The 21,347-nt window shown below is 41.6% G+C and overlaps 2 protein-coding genes across 6 annotated transcripts; both read right to left on the reverse strand.

Annotated features, from left to right (window-relative positions):
- Positions 1–502: 502 nt before the first annotated feature.
- On the reverse strand, positions 503–4,384 carry LOC115570773 (gap junction delta-3 protein). Of its 4 annotated transcripts, none has more exons than XM_030399481.1 (2): positions 4,252–4,384; positions 503–2,773 (listed from the first exon to the last, which is right to left on the reverse strand). In XM_030399481.1, exon 2 carries the CDS (start codon positions 2,713–2,715, stop codon positions 1,840–1,842), a length of 876 nt encoding a protein of 291 aa, XP_030255341.1. In that variant the 5' UTR covers positions 2,716–2,773; positions 4,252–4,384; the 3' UTR covers positions 503–1,839. The 4 variants fall into 4 exon arrangements, with proteins under 4 accessions (XP_030255341.1, XP_030255343.1, XP_030255344.1 ...); XM_030399483.1 differs by having other exon boundaries at positions 503–2,769; positions 4,252–4,306; XM_030399484.1 differs by lacking the exon at positions 4,252–4,384 and adding an exon at positions 3,572–3,877 and having other exon boundaries at positions 503–2,769.
- A 60-nt stretch (positions 4,385–4,444) lies between these two features.
- top2a (DNA topoisomerase II alpha) lies at positions 4,445–16,999 on the reverse strand. Of its 2 annotated transcripts, none has more exons than XM_030400870.1 (35): positions 16,824–16,999; positions 15,344–15,490; positions 15,040–15,130; positions 14,858–14,921; positions 14,617–14,762; positions 14,267–14,364; positions 13,960–14,172; positions 13,379–13,552; positions 12,918–13,019; positions 12,688–12,825; positions 12,455–12,593; positions 12,208–12,365; positions 11,957–12,082; positions 11,660–11,770; positions 11,168–11,273; positions 10,916–11,025; positions 10,725–10,817; positions 10,527–10,641; positions 10,311–10,432; positions 10,040–10,188; positions 9,685–9,916; positions 9,460–9,594; positions 8,910–9,110; positions 8,596–8,791; positions 8,314–8,405; positions 8,078–8,224; positions 7,896–7,979; positions 7,588–7,797; positions 7,363–7,483; positions 6,579–6,746; positions 6,021–6,201; positions 5,859–5,914; positions 5,632–5,763; positions 5,150–5,382; positions 4,445–5,009 (listed from the first exon to the last, which is right to left on the reverse strand). In XM_030400870.1, exons 1-35 carry the CDS (start codon positions 16,839–16,841, stop codon positions 4,860–4,862), a joined length of 4,758 nt encoding a protein of 1,585 aa, XP_030256730.1. In that variant the 5' UTR covers positions 16,842–16,999; the 3' UTR covers positions 4,445–4,859. The 2 variants fall into 2 exon arrangements, with proteins under 2 accessions (XP_030256730.1, XP_030256729.1); XM_030400869.1 differs by having other exon boundaries at positions 6,579–6,749.
- Between the last annotated feature and the right edge of the window lie 4,348 nt (positions 17,000–21,347).

The following is a 21,347-nucleotide window of genomic DNA, read 5'->3' on the forward strand; positions in this document are numbered from 1 at the left end:
ACATTACACTTTTCCCCTCAGCAGCAGGGAGACCAAATATGTGACATGCATTAAAACAATAGAGCTGCATAAAATTGTTACTTCAGTTTTGTGTAAAAGAATATTTTGCTCTGAGGCTCCAGAGCAAAACAGTTGTTTGAAAAAAGTCAATATATTTTTTGGATGAACTGTTCCTTTAAGACGTAGAATAATATTAAAGTTCAATCACGCAACTTCTTAAGAGCAGTGACCCGTCTCCCCTCTTTAAACTGAGATTCGAGGCGACCACAGAGAGTGTTTTTACTTCAGCAGATGAGTGTGAAAACACACTGCACAAGTATCCAAGTAACAATACGCAAAAACACATAATGCAGTGACGTGGAACTTTGATATTCATGTTCTGCACTGATTTAGACCAGAGTGGCACCGCAGCACAATTCCTGCATAATACCATAATAAAACTAGAAACATAAAATAGAATTTTAGGAAGAAGAAGAAGAAAGTAACGGTCATACTGAAACCATGTGGCGCAGCCTGCTACTGGCCTGTTTACCATCAAAAAATACACTAAAGGAAAAACATTCACTACTCAGTATAGTCAGTATAAAAAAAAGAAAATGCAGCCATGTGAAACATAAAAGTTGATGAAGTGACATTTATGATGTTGAATTGAACAAATGAAGTCTGTGTTCACACAATTGAATTTTAGCTAATAATCATAACTTGCAAAATAAAATAAAAAAACATTCAGAATCAGCTCTTTGCTCCGCCTGGTCGAAGCCATGGATGTTGATGGATGTAATTCAGTGAAATGATCACAGGACATGAATATAAAGCAACATCTGTAAGGTGGTGGGGTTGTCTGTGTTGGAAAAAGACCTTGTGCCACTTTGTAATAAAGCATCTTTATATTAGGTTTGTGAGTTAAAATAACTTTTGTTTTAATGGTTAAGAATGAGAAGAAATTTGGCAGTGATGGGTCAGTGTTCTTACCTGGTTATGATGCAGCTATAAATACCACCAATTAATGCTTAATGAGTTGTTAAGAAATGGAATGTGGCACAGTCCTTCAGTTCAGTCAGCCAAAGAGATTTTTTTTTATTCACAATCTGGCAACTCAAAAGTGGTTCTCGACAAGACCCTCTATAGCCGTTCTATCAAGATTTAGCAGATTATTTACCCAGTTATATAGCTAGCATAACTAACCCAGTATTGATAAATGTACACCTCATACACTCAGGACCTTTGTGCAAAAATGTACTAATAATACCTCAATATAGAATCCAAGGGAAGTCTTTGTCAACAAAACAGTCACAAAAAGAAATAGTTTGACATTTTTGAAAACTTAACATTTTTGTTCATCATATACCAAGCTACAGCCAGCATCGGCCTAGTTTAGCTTAACAGAAAAGACAGAAAACAAGAGGGAAATAGCTAACGTCAGACACTTCTGCTCTCCCGCCGGAGAGCAGTGGGGAAACCATAACGTACTGCTTTTACACTCCTTTTTTTTCCTTTTGTATGGATTAAACAAATAAAACGTGGTATCAGATGCTACCCCCCCGGAATAAGTGGATTAAGAAGGGTTCGGTACATGGATGTACAATCAGATTTCTTCAAAACAAAGAAGCAATCAGTGCATCAAGTGTAATCCACGGGCCCTTTCCCTCCTGTAATATTTGTATTATGTAATGATTCATCAGACCAAACAAGTCAACAGTGCGTCCGCCTTTATCAAAGCAATCAGTCTCGTCTTCTCTAATTTCCTGTCTACTGTGAACTCCCTGATGATGTCTCTTACGCTAAGGAAGTGGCATTCAGGAAACAGTTCCAACACTTAGATGAGGGTAAGTGAAGCTCTCACACCATGAATGTCCTGCTGCTCACAGATTTGACAGCCCTGGGTTTGTGGCTGTAGCTGGAGGCCTTCCTAATCGCGCTGCTCCTCATCGATCCCGCCTTCATCCTCACGCTGCTGTACGCTCTCTCTGGGGCCTTAAATGCGCTAGGTTTCCCATTTGCTGCCACTGCCTCCTCTTGCTTGACGTTGTGGAGGTTCTCGCAGACGTAAGAGGAGGAATCCGTGGTGACGGACCCCCGGCTTGAGCAGAACCACTTCTTGGAGCCGTAGAGAACCTCTGCGCAGCTGGAGATGAATGCTATCAGCCCCACGGCGAAGTAGAAGCAGAGGAAGATTGTTTTCTCTGCGGGGCGCGAGGTGAAGCAGTCCACTGTGTAGGGGCAAGGAAAGCGGCTGCAGGGGAACTGGGCATCCACCTGGAAGCCGTACAGCCACCACTGTCCCAAGAGAAAGCCAACTTCTGCAAATATGCGGAAGATCACGTTGACCATGTAAAGCCTCCTCAAACGGCGGTCTTGTCTCTGGTCCCGGCTGCAAATCTGGTTGAACTTGGGGTGGGCGGCGGTCCTCTTGCTGTGGTGATGCGCGGCGTACATGAGGAAAACCAAGGAAGGTGTGGCGATGAGGACGACGTGAAACACCCAGAATCTGTACTGGGAGATGGGGAAGGCCATGTCGTAGCACACCTGTCTGCAGCCCGGCTGGAGGGTGTTGCAGACAAACTCCTCTTGCTCGTCATCAAACAGGTCGCTGGCTACAGTTCCCAGGATCACAATCCTGAAGATAAGCATGAGCAGGAGCCAGAAACGACCAAGCATCGGCGAGTGGACCTGGAGGCTGTCGAAGAGCACGCCGAGGAAGCCCCATTCCCCCATGATCGCAGCGCCGGTATGGCTTCTTGAGAATCTGGAGATCTATCCGCCTCGGAGCTGTCTTTGATAAAAGAGAAACCAAAGTGTGTCTTATTATGTCCAACTTATGACTCAAAGGAGGGTCTAAGGTCAGTCAGCTTATCTAGGTGTTCTTTTTTTTTTAATCATTCAAAGTGGTGATAAAACTCACATTCTAATTACCTGAAACCAAAAATGAAACACGGTTACACCACCTGCAATAACAGGAATTTATCAATAGCAGGAAAGGAATAAAACAATCACAGCGGCACCATTAAACCTCTTGGTATTCCCCTCATCTTTAGGTTTTGTTTTGACAGATGACTGTGAAGATATTGAAAGAGAAAACAGTCAGACCTCACGATGTGATATCTATATAAAAAAAAGTTTGCTATAAAGTACATTCATCCCTCGAAACACAGGTGACCCCGTGTTTGAAAAAACACGGCGCGCACACACTGTTGGCCTCCCCTATGGTAGGTAAAACATGACAAAGTGCCTTCTCCTTACCCCACTGGTTGCCCCTTGCACACATGTGGTGCCCTTTTTTTTGATCTAGTTCACCCCTGGCCCTCACACATCCTGAATCCGCCACTGAAATAATTAACCAGTCACCAGAAATTTTGGTTGATTGGTTGTCGTTTATTCTTCACATATTTGACCTTCATTTTCGTGGCACAGCCGTTATGAATACAGCATCGTTCAATCTACAGGCTGCTGCTTGTGCAAGTAACCTGACTGGTTGAGCTACTTGCTGGTCTGTACTCAGATTTCTGACAAGTCAGTGGCAGCAAGATGACAAAACAAGCCGAGGCTTTAAGGCATTAGGGATTTGATTTACCTGAAGCAGAGACACGCGAAAACCAAACCATGAAAAGAAAAAAAAAAATCCTGTTTTCTGGTTCCTCGTCCTCTCCTGCTCAGATATGTCCCAGGACAAAATGGAGGAGGATATATAAAAATTGTGTCCAATCAAGCGTTACACCTTGGTCCACACCAGCTCTCACTCCAAATGGCATGTGGTGGAGGCTTGCAGGGGCTTCTAATTGAGAGGGTGGCAACCGGAAATTCCTGCAACGTCCTAATCTGGACCCATCAAGAGTCCCAGACAGGAGTGATGTTTACCCAAGAAAGGCAAACTCTTGATGAGCATTTCAAAGAGCTTCCTAAATGGCAGGAAGGGTCAGCCTTAAGCTGCACCAACTGTTTTCTCTGATCACAAAGGGCAACACGCGAACACTTGCGTAATGCTACCCTGTGATGAACTGTTTCATTCAGAAAGCAGTCAAGACAATTTTTATTGAGCTTTGTGGTTCAAGATTTGTTCTTTTTATCTTAGCCGTTATAACTGTATGTCAATGATTTTATGACTTGGAATCAGTTTATCAAAGTTGTATTAGATAAGGAGAATTCTTTCACTTTCTACTCTCAACATTCACAATCTCAATTTGTGCATAAAAGCCAAGTCTTAAAGATTTTAACCTCTGAAATGAAATCATGGTTAATAAAAGTGTTACTTACCCATCCAACTTCCCCAAAGACTTGTTTCCCATTACACCAGTCCTATCTACCACATGTGCAGCTTATCAGTCTCCCTCCCCGAAACACTACTGAGAAACCTGACTTGTACAGACACAAATTCAACGGCACGTTTCACTCGACGTTAGCCCTAAAGCAATCCCATCATGTGACTCTCATTTCCAAATACGCTGCAATCGGTACAAACAGGTTAACTTTATTTTTTTGCCATATAAACTTAACAGCCATTGAAATATTTACAAGACAGGACACAAACAAACAAAAGTGGATTACAAAGAAATGTCGAGTAGCCATAAGTGTTAGTAATTTGGACACTAAAAGCAGAGATACTCAGGTGTAACAAGGGTCAAGCACCTGACACAGAAACAGATTCTATTTCAATTTTTTCTACAATCAATCAATCAGCTTTGTAAAAACTGCAGGTCCATTCAAGCAACAAGTGTAAATGCAACGGTGCTTCCAGTGATAAAAGCAAAGCCATATGTCAGCATATGGCACAAACTTTATGTATAACTTACTAAAGAACCGGTCTTTGATACAAGATCTATGAAAAAAATTGGCCATGTAGACACTGGTTTAGGGACTAAGTTTTAAAAGTCTTCATCGGAGTCTGAGTCCAGGTTGTAGGTTACAGGTTTCCGGGCACGTGAGGGCTTGTCCCGCGGCGCCACCGCCACGGGAGATGCTTCCTCCTGATCTGAGACCTGGAAGCTGTCGTCATCGAGCCACTTCTTGGTTTTCTACAGGTACAGAGAAAATGTTCAAGTTTATAACAAGGTGATGATAATGACTTGAACTAAATAGATTTATAAAATGAGGTCTGCTGGCCCATTAACATGTAAAAACCCTTTCTCAAATTAGAGTTCAGTGTAAAACTGACCTTGCTGCCGGCAGTTGTTTTGGCCTTCAGACGTGACATGAGGTTGTCTGAGTCGCTGTCAGAGTTGTCGCTGTCGGCCTGTTTCCGTTTTAGAACGGGCTTCGCCTTTGTGACCGGAGCTTTAGCTTCGCCCTCAGAGTCGCTGGTGTCAAACGTAGGGACCTTCTTGGCAGGCTTGCTGGACGTTGCTTTGGGCTTCGAAAAAACATCCATGATGGACGGCTGCTTCACATCTATGAGAAACAAACAGGAAGAACAAACCAAGAATGCATTTCAGTTCTTTTCTCCAACCATCACGCACTTTAATCACAAGTTAACAACAAATATTTGTAACAAACATGTAAAACTATAACTGTAATTTAGCTTTTGTAATCTTGACTTTTTATTGGTATCATTTCTCAAAAAAATACATAAACAGAGAAACATCAGTGTGTCATAAACCACGCTGAGCTGTTCCTAATTATTGTTTAATGGCTGTTTACCTGCAGCCTTCTTCTTGGATGCAGCTGGTTTCCTGGCAGCAGGAGCTTTCTTAGGCGCAGCCTCTTTTGTTTTATCTTTGGTTGTACGTTGAACTGGTGCCTTGGCTGCAGGCACCTGATCATCAGAGGGAGCTGTGAAGCGCCACAAGAGCAAATAATTAGATCTCAGATAAATTAGCCCATTATTCCTCAAGCTCATCACAGGAGTGTTACACAAAAATACTTACAGCTCGACTTGCTTTCAGCTTGTTTCACTGTGGATTTGCTCTTCACCACCTTCTTCCTGCATAGAAATAATGAAATTCAATTATAAGATCAATATAAAAATGTTCTGATAAAAGCCCTGATGTTACAGAAGAAGTTTTGTACGTCATTGTCTTCATACTCACGTGGGCTCTGGAGCTTTAGGAGGTGGGGCTGGTGAGTCCACATCGCTGTCAGGCATGGAGCTGGGCTCTGGGGCGAAGCTGGTATCATCATCACTGACAACAGCTTTCTGCACTGGAGCTTCCTTCTTCCCCCAGTCATCAAATTCATCTTCACTGTCAGACATACTGTACTTCACCGCAGCTTCAGAAAAAAAACAACGGAAAGGTTTGATTAACCAATGCTGCCGGGTATTCTACGGTTTTTGTTTTTTTTAATCCAAAATTAGACTGAAAAGTTTGTTTTCCCTCGAGATATCCATAATAGAGGAGTCACTACAGTCAGGAAGACCAGTTGGGGACGAATTGAGATAAGAGAGCTAATTAGCCTTAGGAAATGCAGCTTTTCAACATTTTAATTAAAATCAAAACATTTCAAGAGTGATTACATCTAATCTGGTGTTCTGGGTATGTATGAGCAAACAGCTGAGACAGTCCTTTTCAGAGGAGGATGGGAAACAACTATTTAAACCCCCGTCTAACCGTCACTGATGACAGGTCAGGATCATCTGGTAGATTCACCTTTAGTTTTACGTTCAACCCGCTCCCTGGGGGCAACCACTTCCTCCACCTCCATGTCACTGTCGCCAGACTGATTGTCAGACTCTTCGTCCGACCACGGGTTCTTCTTGGACTTCTTGGAAACGGGCTTGAACTGAAGAGTGCTCTGCTTGCCGGTCTTTGATGCCACTGCTGCAAAGAAGAGTGTTCCTTAGTCATCTTTAATAAAAATGCAATAAAGCTTCATATATTTTATAATGATGGTTAAAGTTTTTTTATTTCTTTTAAGTCCTTTAAGCTATCCACTGTGGGAATATAGGTGCCGCTGTTGGTAAATGGATATTCAGACAGAACTTTTAAATGCTGGTGCAGAATTGTTAATAGCAAATTATGATGTAGATAACAAAGTCCATATATTATTGCCCCAATTTTGCAATCATATATTATTGCCCCAGTTTTGCAATCAAGCAGTATGACATGACACCTGAGTCAGTTTGTTATCAAGTGGAGTTTGCAGATGATGCATTTTCACAGAGCTGCCACTAGATGTTACTAAAGAATAGTTGGTTGCTGGTTAATTGTATGCAAACACTGAGGGAGTTGAAGGCTTAAAATGATTGTTTTATTATCATTATTCAACAAATAATCTTGCTGCATATTTCTCGAATGAGTGGAATATAAGTTGAATTTGAGCTATGAAGAAAAAACATACATCATAAAAATGAGAATATACCAAGAACAGAACTCATCATCAACTCAAGTTTGGCCAATTATCGTTTTCATGTGTCATTTCAGCCATTTTTACCTTTTTCCTTCGCCTGGGTTTTAGTTTTCTTCGTCAGTCGTGCAGCCAAACCAACCTCCTCGCTCGGCTCTGCGTTCTCTGCATCTTCTCCAAACTCCATCTTCATCACCACATCTTCGCTCTACATTACAGAAATGTAGTCAAGTTAAATGTTATTTCATTTCGGCAGTGTGCTAAACCAAAAATAGTTCAAGACGCAGATTTAAATTTCATGAAAAGACATACCTTGACTTTTTTGCCCCTCTTGCCTTCTCCCTTCTTGAGATCAGCCTTCCTGTTGGCCTCAGCTTTCATGGTGCTGGTAACGCGTGGGATAACGCGGCGACCCTGTGGTGTTGGCATAGTCTCCTGCTTCACCTTCACCGCTTTGCCTTTACCAGCGCCCTTTTTAACGACAGGCATGGCGGCACTCTCCTTTTCTTTTGCCTCACATTTCTGAGCACAAGAAGGAACAGGATATTGTCAGTGAGTATATGTGACTAAAGAAGTGCACTTATGGCTGGATGTATAAAAATTAGACAACGAGCCGGTACCTCCAGTTCCTCAGAGAAAGCAGCCAGGTCTTCCTTCCACATGTCTGCTGGACTCTTCTTTTTCAGGGCGTTCAGCTCTGTAATCTATAAGACAGCAGTCAGGTCAGAAATTGACAAAGTTTGCATTAGACAGACCAAATTAAATTTCCAATTTTTTTTGAAGGCATGACTGAACATCGCACCTTAGCATCCCTCTGTTTGCACAACTCCTCTTTCTTCTCTTTGGTCAAGAACCACATGGGCATGCTCAGCAGGTAGTTGTAGTCTGGCCCGCTGGTGTCCTCCTTCTCTGCTTCTTCCTCATCTTCCTGCTCCATCTCCTCTTCATTCTAAAACCATGAACACCAATATGTGAAGCCATTAGCTCAGATGTAGATGATTATTTAGTATTCCTCATTGATGTAGAAACGCGCCCTACCTTCTCTTGAGCCTCTTTCCAAGCCTTGACTGGGTCAGAGTCGTAGCCCATCTGCTGCAGCATGCGAATCAGTTCCTTCTTTGGCTTGTTCTCTGCAAGCACATGGACAGGATTAAAACTTTTAATCCTAATAAAAATCTAAAACGTTTTAGGTCTGCGCAATGATGCCTAAAACTTGGACTGTTAGATTGCTCACTTTTAGTAGGAAGAAATGTAGATAATACAAATGTTTCATTTTTATTATTTGCATGTCTTTTAAATTAAATTACACAAGCTACTAACCAATAACCAAGGTGCCCTGGATTTTCTCCAGAATGAAGCGGGCCTGATTGGTCAGTTTAGCGCTCTCTGCCCCGAGCATGCCGGTCAACCAGTCCTTTCTCAGCACATAGTACTTCATCCTCAACTCAAAGAAGTCCTTGAGAATATCCTGCACGGACTCGTATTTCTTCAAGCTGCCCACATGGTCAAACAGAACCTAAATGGAGAAAAAAGACAGATTAAGCTTTTCAGAAATATGTGAGATTTTATAGCAAGCATCCAGAAGACTTGATTTATCCTCTGTCACTGTAATGTTACATTTATGCAGCCATTACCATAGAGTTGCAGGTGAGGGGGCTCTGAAGCTTGAAGACCTTGTGGAGATTGGCAGCCTCCGCCTCCCGCAGCTTCTCTTCTGTCATCTTGACCACAAAACGCACGGTAGTGTCTGTGTGGTATTCCTTGAAGTCGGTGATCAGAGACGGGACCTTCTCTGTGCCGTTCAACATTGGCTCCAGGACGTTTTCCTTGTAGGTCTAGACCACAGAACAGAGGGAGACGAATGGAGTCTCTGTTAAGTTCTGAGTTCTGTAAGAATCTCAATAATCAACATTCAAATAGCTCAATGATAAAATCTGCTAAAGAAGTCCACTGGGGAACCACTACAGCCATTTTAGGCGCCTAAGCGTTATAATGGCAGGGAAAACCCTGGACTCTCATTCACAAGTTGTCAAACACCAACACAATGTATGACCTGGATTTCTCTCAATTGCTGCAAGGCATGAAATCTACCAGGACATGTAGACCAGCATTAGTTTTTAGAGACAGAAACTCAGTTCCTGAATATATCCCCCTAAGAACAGGGATAAAGCTTAGACAACTAACCTGGGTCCAGGATTTGACAGGCAATTCAGAGATCTCAATGGTGGTGGAATCAATAATGGCCACCTCTCCGCTGTTCATGAACTGGTTTTCCATCACCTTCTCAATTGTGCCTCTGAAACCTTTGTAGTTTGGAAGCTAGGGAAGAAAAGGATCAATTATCCTTATAATTTTATTTGTTCACCAGATGACACAGGATAAAAAACAGCAGCCATTTCCTGTCCTCACCATGGGCAGAGGCTCGTCGCCATTGAGCATGCGGTGGATGTTGTTGATGATCTCTCGGATGTCGTAGTTGGGGAGCTTGCTGGCCCAGCCTGTGCCGATGCCCTCGGCACCGTTCACCAGCACAGTGGGGATGATGGGCATGTACCACTCTGGCTCTACGCGCTGGTTGTCATCATAGTTGTACTTGAGCAGGTTGTCATCCACTGCTGGGAAAACAAGGCGGGCAAGTGGGCTGGAAGGACAGAAAGTTGGGAGGTAAACCACGACATCAACGTCCACACATTCTTATTTTAGCAAACGTGTGCAGGAGGCCTGCAGCTTCAGATTATGTGGAGTTTGTAAGGAGGCTGCTGACCTGAGCATGGTGAAGATGTATCGAGGGCTGGCAGAGTCTTTGCCACCATGCAACCTGGTTCCAAACTGACCCAGAGGCTGCAACAGGTTCAGGTTGTTGCTTCCCACAAAGTTCTGGGCCAAACCAACAATGGTCATCATCAGAGAGACCTGAAATAAGAAGAAACAGTATAGAAAATTGAATCATCTGTATTATCAAAGCAGATAAATATAAGAAACACAGATTCTTAGCATGTTTACAACCAGCTCATTTAAGTGTAAAGTCATCTCACCTCTCCGTGGTGGTAGGCTGACATCTCAGCCACCGAACCAGCCAACTGGGCCACCTTCACCTCCCGCTTGTCATTCCTCTTGAAGCAACAGTACAGCACTTTCCTCTGGCCTGGTTTCAGACCTGATACACACGTTAAGCCAGACACACATTAGACCACTATTATCCCTAATAAACAGATTTTTTTTTTTTAAAGATTCAATTTAATTTCACATACCGTCCACCAGGCAGGGGATGGACCTCTCATTGTCAGAGTTGGAGAAAAGTACCAGCTCCTTGTTGACAAAGTCATTGTAGGAAAGGGACTTGGTGGCCTGACCATACAGGTAGTCCTGTGAAGAGAGCAAATATGCAGTGAAACTTGACAGAAAACAGCAGTAGAGTACATGCGGTTTACTCCATTTTTAGATTTTACCTCAGGCAGGTTGTGCTCCCTGCGCTGGCGCCTGTTGACCATGAAGTTGGTCAGCCACTCTTTCCGCTCATCCACTTTCTTCTTGCTAAAGGCCTGGGACAAAAAAAAGAATAGGCAACAATCAGACGTTCACACTTCTACTGACTGTATTGTAAGACATTTTGAAATAGGTTATAATGTTATATAATTACAAGGGTGATAGCTTCATCGTCTTCAGGTCCAGCGTATTTGAATGGGATACGGTGTCTCTGCATATCAGAGAAGTACTCCTTGGCTTCCTGCGACGTGCTAGTTCCCAAACCTGAACGGATGAAGACAGTAAAGAAAGAGGACCTTTTAGATATCGCACTATAAAGACAGGCAAGATTACAACCAGCAACAGGCCAGGTATGTAGAAGTGCTTACTTGTCATCTTTACTACCACACAGGGGTTTATAACAAACCTTTGTAGTATTTTATTTTCCAAGATTTGGTGTTGGGCTGGCTTTCCTTCCATGCATTGAATTCAGGGATGCTGTAGAAAGACAGCACAGTTTTCTTGCAAGATGCCTAAAGAGAGGGAAATAAAACAAGTCTCAATCACTTCATGTCTTCTCACCATGTCATTTAAATGATTAACATATTAAAAATTAGCATAATAAGGATAGATTATGAACATCATCAAAGAGAAATCTTAATTATTAAATGGTAGAACCGTTGACTAAAAGCAGTCAATAGCAGCCTTTCCACAAAACAATGTTGAGCTCTAGGATTCGACACCAGATGGCAGTGTTGTTGTAAATTAAGTAGCATGTTTGGATCTCTATCAGGGCTAGAAATCAACTCAACCAGACGTACAGAACAAGAACTACCAAGGCTCCATCTGAGTTGCTCCATCTGAAATGACTCAGTGAATCGATTCAGTGAATCACAGTGAGGGTAGTGACAATATGTACCTTGATGATGGGGGTAATGAACTCTTCCAGGAAGTTGTGGCGCAGCAACGACGGCCAGTTATGGTGGATGAAGTTGATCAGCAGGCCCTTAATGTGGGAGCCATCTTGATCCTGTCACGATCACAGGAATACAGTAGATACCATTCATGCTAATGTTAAGAAAGCTGTAAAGCTAATTTGAACTTGTAGACGCAGCCCTATAGACATACATTTCATTTAGTTGAATCATTTTTAAGTTGGAAATGAATACAAATTAGATGCACTAAACAGAAGTCTGAGACGAAACAGCTGGTGCACCTGATCTGTCATGATCATGATCTTGCCGTAACGCAGACTCTTGAGGGATTCTGGGTCGCTGTAGTTCTTCTTGTACTGAAGGCCGAGGATCTTAATGATGTTGTTGATTTCAGCATTCTCCATGATCTAATGAGGAAGACCAAAAAATATGTCACCCTCAGCTCTTTGGTAAACTACATCAGAGACAGATCTGTGTCCATACAAGAGAAATTCAATAATATAAAGCTAGATTCACTGACACACTCACTGACCTGTTTGAGTGAGGCCTCCCGCACGTTGAGCATTTTTCCTCTGAGGGGGAAGACTCCGTAGCGGTCCCTGCCAACCACACCCAGCCCAGACACAGCAAGTGTCTTGGCTGAGTCTCCCTCAGTGAGAATCAGTGTGCAGGCGATGGAGTTCTTCCCACCTGCAACAGAACATGGTAACTGCATGAGCTCATTTTCATTCTCACAAGGCTAGACTATTAAAAAAAAAAAAGAGTGCGGTGTACAATACCTGCATCGTTGGCATCGTCCAGTTTGGGCACCCCCTTGATTTTTGTGTGTTTGACAGCTGAGCATTTCTTGTTGAGCTGGGTCTGAGCCTTGAACTTCACCCAGTTCATGATGCTTTCCACAATCCCACAGGATGTGGCCTATGAAAAACAAAAAAGAGGGGAATTAGTGAAAACTATTTTATTACACTTTTAAAAAGGCAAGAATGCATGCCAGTGGTATTTCCATTAGCACCTGTTTAATGAACTTGTCTCCTAGAGGACAAGTAGAACCAAAGCTCTTGTGCTGCAGCGTCATGTTCTCTTTGGTCTGAGAGTCAAAGGTCGGGTTCTCAATCAGGCAGTTGACAAACAGCCACATGTGGTTTTTCACCTGGATGGAGTGGGAGTGGAGTTATTTAGTTATCCATTTTGATAACATCACCTGGAGACTTATGATGTGACGGTATACTAAGATGACTGTACCTGGAAAGGCTTGACGGCCACCCCAGCTTTATTCTTCTTCTTCACCACTTCGATCAGCTTGGCAACGACCTGGTCAGCCACATAGTCCACGTGCCTCCCTCCCTGAGGCAAAGGGGACAAACATAACATCCCATTTACAGAATAAATGTCATAAGTCTTAATCGTTGTGACATAAAGTGGCTGGGAGAGCAGCCAAGCATGTACTTAGCTGACAAAGGGTCCTAGCCTACAAGTTCAATCTACCTTAAGATGCTTCATAGTTGCTCTAAGATGAAAATTCAAACAGGGCTGACAAAAGATGATTAAAATTGGCATTCAGTATTCTAGCGGCTCACACATAAAACATTTAATAATGGGTTTGGCATAGTCGTCAAAAGCCACATTCAATCACTGTCACACAGATATGTACTGTAAACATAAAATGAATGCATCACAAAAGTTCTGATTCACTGTGACATTACCTTGGTGGTAGCAATACTGTTGACAAAGCTGACTTGCTGGAAACCCTTCTCGCTCATGGTGAGGCAGACCTCCCAGCGCTCATTGACGATCTCGTGGACCACAGTGAGTGCATTGCCGACCTCGTCCACCTTGTCTTTCAAGTACATGTCCACGTAGCTACGGAAACCTGAAACCTGGAGTAAAAGAGCAGTTGTCTTAATCGATAGATTTTTTTTAAAAATGTATATGCAATTAATAAATTATAGAACTTAATACGTGGTGAATACTGTTTGTACAATTTAAAACCCTAACTCCTACATCAAAGCTATGTGAAAGTAAAGGATATTTTTAAAGGCTTTGAAGAATGTCATAATATTATGTTGGAGCTTGATTACTAGGATAAAAAAAGCAGGTTTCTAATTAATTAAAATCATTTAACTTTCATAACTGTTCTTAAGAGGTGGAGTTCAACCGTAAACCTAATTTGGCTTTCAAAATTAGACTAAACTAATTTAAAATTTAGAGAGAGTTTTAATAGATAGGTGGTTGTCAGGCAGAAGTGAGGTTCAGTAATGTCAAGTGAAATGACATGATGACGTACTGGCAGCCTCTTGCCGTTGAAGAACACACGGACACTTTTGGACGCCCCAGCAATGTCATAGGCCCTCCTGGTCATCAGCGCCACTGTATCTTTGTCCAGGGTGCTCATTTTAAACTTGGGCAGATCTGGCCTGAAGGTGATGCAAGTGTATTCCTCTCCGTCAAAAGATCTGATGTTAGCATCCCCTGCCCTGCCCATGTTGTCATACCAAGTCTGTGAAAAACAAAGACAGACATATAATGAAACATTTCCACTTACAATTTACAATGATGGCAAAAGAGCAAATTTGGTTTGGCCTCCATCTTACCTGCTTGAAGGTCTTCTTTGAGACTTTACAGGCAGTCTCTACGGTGAACTTTGTGCTAAAGATGTTGCAAAGCTTAGCACCATATCCATTGCGTCCACCTGAAGAACAATATTGGACAATGTGGGTTAGGATATTAGAAAATTAACAGTCTACTGATTTAACACCAAACATGACTGTAGCTCGTTTATACACAGCCTTTGTGTGGCCTCAATTTATATTTTTGCTCAACTTGAGTGTTCACAGATGGCTAATCCACCCCTTGAAAATCATTTCATGGGCATTTGGAGTATGTTTACTCCACTCTTATAGTAGACTATAAGTAATTCTTCACTTTAAATTAGTAAACTCACCGGTGACCTTCTTCTCTTCGTCATCGTAATTACTGGAGGTGAGGAGCTGTCCGAAGATGAGAGCAGGCACATAAACCTTCTCCACCTTATGCTCCACCACAGGAATACCCTTCCCATTATTCCATACACTGATGGTGTTGTTTTCACTGAAAGGAAAGAAGTAGACATGCATTTCATGATGTGCGTCTGCAAAGTGACACTTGAGATCTTGTAAGGTTGTGCATTATTAATTATTACTCACACATCAATGCTGATTTTGATGCAGTTCATGCTCTTATCCCTCTGCTTATTGTCAGCTGCATTTACTGTAGAGAGAATAAACAAACAAACAAATTGTTTGAGTAAAGTAGGCCCAACATAGGACAATCAACACTTTGTCTTTCTACATAATACACCATCTGCAATAATGAACCATTTACTCACCAAGGATTTCATCAAAAATCTTGTAAAGCCCTGGCACAAATGTCACATCGCGGCAGTTCAGCCCAACGTCCTCATCATACACCCACATTTGCTAAAAGAAAGAAGTCAATCAATGATTCCAAAGATCATGCATACATTTGTATAATAAGAACCATTAATGCTTTATTCCTCAAATCAATATCCTGCAACTCTGCAATGAGAATACTATTCTCTCCAAAAATATTTAAAATTTACATAGGACTTAAATCAATTGTTTTATCAGAGAAGCCTTTAATTTCAAAGACCTTGCTTTGTGTCTTCTTACCTGGGTGACAGGCTCTACAGAGCCTATGTAGGAGTCCGGGCGAAGCAAAATGTGCTCCAACTGCGTCTTCTTTTGGTAGATCCTCTCCACCGACATCCGCTTCGGATCTTTCTTCGTCTTCTCCATCGGCTTGTTTTCAAAGAAGGTCTGTCGAGCATAACACACATTTATAATCTTTAATGTGCATTTTCTTGTCTTGCTGCCTAAATTGTATGACTAGACCAAAAAAAACCTAAAACAAATGTGAGAGAAATAATGTTTATCTGGGACATGTGAGACATGTTAGAGATGCTGAGAGGTAGTCAGATTTTATATAATGTCCAACAAACCTGAAAAATAAATATTTGTTTTCTGCCCCTTAGCTTGCAACATACAGTATGCTTGGCCATTTGGTTGATTCAGTAGTATGCAGCTTTTAAACACCCACATTACTTTTTTGCACAGTGTATTCAGGCTTCTGTTACCAGTCCTATAATCCATCACGTTCTACCTAAATTCTGTTGGTCATAGCGTAGGCAGCGAAGACTGTGACAGGTTCACTTGTACTTTAACCCACATTTGTGCAGTTTGATCAACATAAAACAAAACACGTCCTTATGATGACAGCCTTCCCTCTTTTCTCTTTAGAGGTCTTGGATAAAAGACAGATATTAGGAAATTGTCAAAAGTTTTTCAGGGAATCTCCAAACAATAACCAACAACACCTGCATAAACAACTGCACATTATTGAAATTACTTCAATCTTGAGATGACAAAACAAAATTGGACAAAAAAAATGACTTTACCCACTAAAGAACTTAAATCATCAGTGTATACTGCACAGTCTACAAAAAGAAAACATCTCCGGGGACCTGATTTCACCATGTGGCTTATAGACAATTTAGAGGGGAAGATGTTGGAAACGGTGTTTGCTGGCATGCACTAAAATGTTCTGCGTTTCACCTTACAATCTTAAGACAAATATCATTAAAAGTGATCATGTCCCATTTTGAGAAAAGGTTACAGCAAGTGCATAGGCTAAGCAGTTAAATTTAAGTTAACATTGACTCTAGCTGAATATAAGTTAATATTATTATTCAGTGTGCACCGCCATGTTGTGATGTGAAACGGGTAACGTAACATTATTTCTTCAGCGGTACAGAAGAAGGATGTAACGGTACTTTAACGTTAGCTAACTAGCTAAACGGTAAATACGGACCGTAACATTAACACGGTTTCTGAAAATGCAGTGGCCCACATCAGATTTGTAGTTTGGACGTGTGTCTTTGAGTGGAGTTGTTACGTTACTGACGGATCACTTAACCGTTGCACTTTGCATGACGCATTGAACACCACTCTTATTACGTTAAATATCGTCTAAAACAGAAGTTGATAGACGATGTTAGCTAGCTAACATAAACTGTTGCTAAGTTTCAATGTGACGCTAGCCAACATTAGCACTGTCTGCAAAGAGCTAACATCGAAGTGACAATAATGTTACCTTTAGTGGTTCAGCCATTCTTCTTATATTTATTACTAAGCCCTGGCGCTTAATTTAGAGACTAGTTTATAACTACGCTAGCTGATAAGCCCTCGGCTAACTCCTAACGGTAACTGCTGCCTGGCTTCACTGTGGTCGCCGAGTGAATCAAAAGCCCGGTTTCAACATTCAAAACTTGGAAGAAGCTTCTCGCGCCAGCTTACTGACCAATCAAACGAAGGGCCTTCTGAAGTGTTCCGCCAATGAGGAACTTAAAGGCGTCTGTTTTCAAAGAGAGAACCAATCATCCAGTTTTTAAGACGCATGAGCCCGCCCACGACGGGTCAAATGGCCAATCAGCTTCAATTTCCCAACACGGAAATAATAGAAGACGTGCTCGAAATACATTTGCAGGAGTTTATTTATCATCGACACACATCTAAAAACATGTGAAGAGAAGAAAAGTGGAACGAAGTTTTTTGTTATGGTTGTCATAAAAACTGCACATTCAACTCTGATTTGGCAATTATTGGCCTATATGGAAATAAACATTGTGTTTGTAAACACTTTATTCTTTAATTGAATGACTGAGTGATTATTATATGTCCTGGTTCATAGAAACCCTGCTCATATTGGCCTGTTACAGTTAATACGTGGCACTTATTTATCTTAAAGTGGGGAGACCGATATAAAAATATATAGTGATGTTTTGTGTTTTTTTTATCGTTATGGCCATACTGCAGCGCAGTGGGAATAAATGCTAGACATATTGATATGATATTGGCATGGAGGTACTGGAGAGGATTATTTGGTGAGCAGTGTCAGAATCATAGCCCATTTATCCCATGGGTTGTTTTTATAAAAAAAGGACTACACTTTCACACAGTTGCCAGGATACTGATGTAAACAACCATTCAATCTGAAGGCCAGCACTAACATCATAGCATTGTGTCATTGTCACTGTATGTACTGTACATTTCCTACACAGTGTGTGGCCACATACTTTAGAAATTTGTTTGTCTTTCACATGCTTTACCTGGGTATTGTTAAATAGTATATACACTTTTATCAAAGAGCTTTTATGTCTCATCATATTACTGACTAGATTGCACCTTGTGTGGTATTCAAAAAGACATTAAGCTAAAACTGAAATCCTCCAAATGCACAATAAACAGTCTGATGTTATTTCACTTGTCTATTTTAATGAGAAAGAAAGAAACAAATGCCTACATTTTATTGTCCTTCCTCAGGTCTCACCATACAATTTTTCTCTGTTCCACGCTTAAATTGCAAATGTTTTACTCAATGGCCGGTTACCAACTTACTCAAAGGTCTGTCTTTATTGATGGCATATCACACAAGCTTAAGCACTTTTAAAGCATTACCATGTTCTTTGAAGCCTAATATGATCGCTGTATAATCCTGCAGGATTTCCAGAGATCAGAGAAACTGTGATATTCACAGCTGCATAATGCCGTCCAGGATTCGCACAGCCAAGTGAAGCTGCAATATTTAACATCTTCGCACACTCCATCTTATTTACATCTCGGCTGGAAGCCGCACCTGCAAAGTCAGCAGATAATTTCCGAAAGAGTCAAAGTGGCCATCATCACTCAAGGTACTTTTTTTAGTCCAAAGAACAGCAGGTGACAGCTGCTTGTGACACACAGTAGAAAATACTGAAGATGTACTCCTTATAACTTTCCTTTAGTTCATGTTGGCAGATAACATGTATGATAATAAAGTTCAATTTGTTTCACTGTATATGTTACACAACTTGCAATACACAATTTGGCATGTATGCACAAGCAGACGCAGATGTGTATGTGTACATACGTGCGCAAGTCCTAAATCCATATATTTTTATACATCTTTTCCAACACACTCACACCTGCACACACATAAACATCTAAGATGTACATTTTCCACAGATGTACAACGACCAGGAAACACGATTGGCTCCAAATGTATGATCTTTTGAATCACCAGACAGTCAGCACTTCACAATATACATAATTTCAGATCAGTTGAAGGTGCAATATGTAGGCATTGGCCTCCTGTCGAATCCATACTCAAAAAGAAATACGGGGGCAGCAGATCATCAGAACCGCTGGCTGCTGGGAGCTGGGAGCTGGCATTACTTGCTAACTTCAGTAGATATTGCTGCAACAAAACATATTGAACTAAAGGTACATTTCAGACTGCTTTAGACAATCAAGTATTCACCACAACAAGTTCTCTGCTGCTGAACCGCATCAGTTGGCCTGCGGTCTAATCAAAGCTGGTGAGAGATGGTGTCCTGGTTATGCCTGTACTGTGTCTTTCCCTCTACACACTACCCAGCCCACTAGGCCATCCCTAATTGGAAGGAAGTAGAGAATGAAGCTCACCCATTCTCTCCATGTCGCCTAATGATAATGCCATTGTTTATGTCGGCCGCTTCTGGTACAAACCATTACTGTCTTTTTCGATGTACAAATGTTCCAAAGTGACTTGCAAGAAAATGTTCTGTGATGTTTTCTGGAATTGCAGCCTTCCATTTCCCCCCAAAGTGTTCAGCATCCAATTTTGCTTCATTTATCAATATTCTCTCCAGCCCCGCCCTGCCTTCCTCCCTCTCCCCCTCATTTCCTCCAATCGCTCTGTCACACACGCTTACACACTGTACATGATAGCTGCCTAAAAGCTATTTAGTGGTTAATGGGTTTATCTCCCTAAAAGTGTGCTGCCATAGTTTCATGATAGCACTCAGCTGATGTGTTTTAGCAGCTACAGTATATCACTGTGCAGAGCGTCGCTGTGTGTCTTACAGCCGTGTTCAGCTAATGTAAAGATATTCTGAAATCTAGGATTTTATGCGGCACCAAGCAAAGCTTTTACAGTTTTAGTCTGGTGGTTATCAGTCAATGGAAATGCAGTAACCTGATTTATCTAACCGTTCTACCATTCTTATCTGTCTTCCTCTGCTATGCTGCCCACTCATCTGACCTTGGCATGATAATAATAGGGCTGAGGAGTTTGCGCTGTGGTCCAGCAGATGTAGTGGAGTGTATGTACACAAATACACCCACACCTGCACCCATGTATAAAGGTGCAAACGCACATTACAGTTTGGTTTTGCACTCGGTATCTTCAGCCGGAAAGAATGATTGATTTCTTTTAAGAAATATAAAAAAATGTGCCAACTGCCCTCGTCCATGCTTCTTTTTGCTTTGTACACGTACAACAACACAAGGAGGATGGATGCTACCTTCAAAATAGCATATTTTTGATTCCTCTGTACCTGACAGAGAGACAATTTAGAGTCAAAATGTGCTGCAGAGCTGTGTCGAGAGTTTTGTGAGATGGGATTTACGGTTACCTTCAAACTGTATTTCATCACCTCATCAAAACTATAATTAGAGGGGATTAACCATACCCTTTATTCAAACTTTAGTTTCTTTTTGCTTTTGCAGAGCCTCACGAATACCACCCAGAGAGCCTATCACAGATCTGCAGCTACTCAGGAATATGAAGCTGTCTCATGCTTGTTTGAAGGCCTTAAGCTTTAGGATTGCTGTCTCATCCAGGGGAGGTGTTTATTCAATCTCTTCTTGAGGGCGTGAACACTATTTGGAGTGATGTCTCCGACGACTGCAGGGGGGTAGGCGAAAGAGTGGAGAAAGCTCCAAAATTAAGGTAATAGGTGTTTGCTGTTGGGAGAAACAAGGCATGGCCTGGCAGTAAACTCCAGGTGGTTCAACCTGGGGCATCAGCTGAGGTTAGCAGTGCAGTCAGGACTACTGGACGGTTGGGAGTATGTATTCTGAAAAGAACAGTTCATCTGCAAACATAAATTTCAGATTTCTATATGACAGAAATAGTTAGCATTTTCGGGAAATAAGCATATTAGCATATTGCTCACAGCTTAGATCTACAGAGACCTACTGGTACCTTTAGACAGAGCTGGGCATGTTTTTATCACCTGCTTTAAGTCTGTTTGCTAAGCTAGGTTAACTGTCTCATGCCTGTACTGTTCAATATTTAAAAAGCAGGCATGAGAGTCATATCTATCTGTCTTGAACTCTCTGTTAGAAAGCAAATCACCAAATATTTCCCAAACTGTTAAAATATTCATTTTAATGGCAGAATGGGAAGCCTACATACAAGAAAATCTGACAAAATAAGAAGTTTGGCAAATGTTTTGTGGATGTAAGAAACCCTCTGCTGCCTTCTGATACGTTTCTCTGTAGTTTTTTTTTTTATTTTTTAAAGTGTCTCTAGAGTAAAAAATCCACTAGTAATTTAAGAGAAGGCAGTTTCACACCTGTTTGCAACTCGTCCATTACTATTCTAACCTCGTAACACACTCACACACAGACTAGAAGTGGGCAGTTCTAAACAGGGAATACTAAGTACGCAGCATCCAAAAATAGTCACCCATCTGAAGTTGCTGAGAGATGTTAGCAAAGTAGATGGACACCCGCGCTCTCAGTACCACCTGCTTTCCTGTTTATTTATTGATGGCCCTGTGTTTTCTGAGGCCTGATACAGCCTGACTGTTGG

This window comes from Sparus aurata, chromosome 20 (assembly GCF_900880675.1).
Source record: "Sparus aurata chromosome 20, fSpaAur1.1, whole genome shotgun sequence".
Lineage (NCBI taxonomy): Eukaryota > Metazoa > Chordata > Actinopteri > Spariformes > Sparidae > Sparus > Sparus aurata.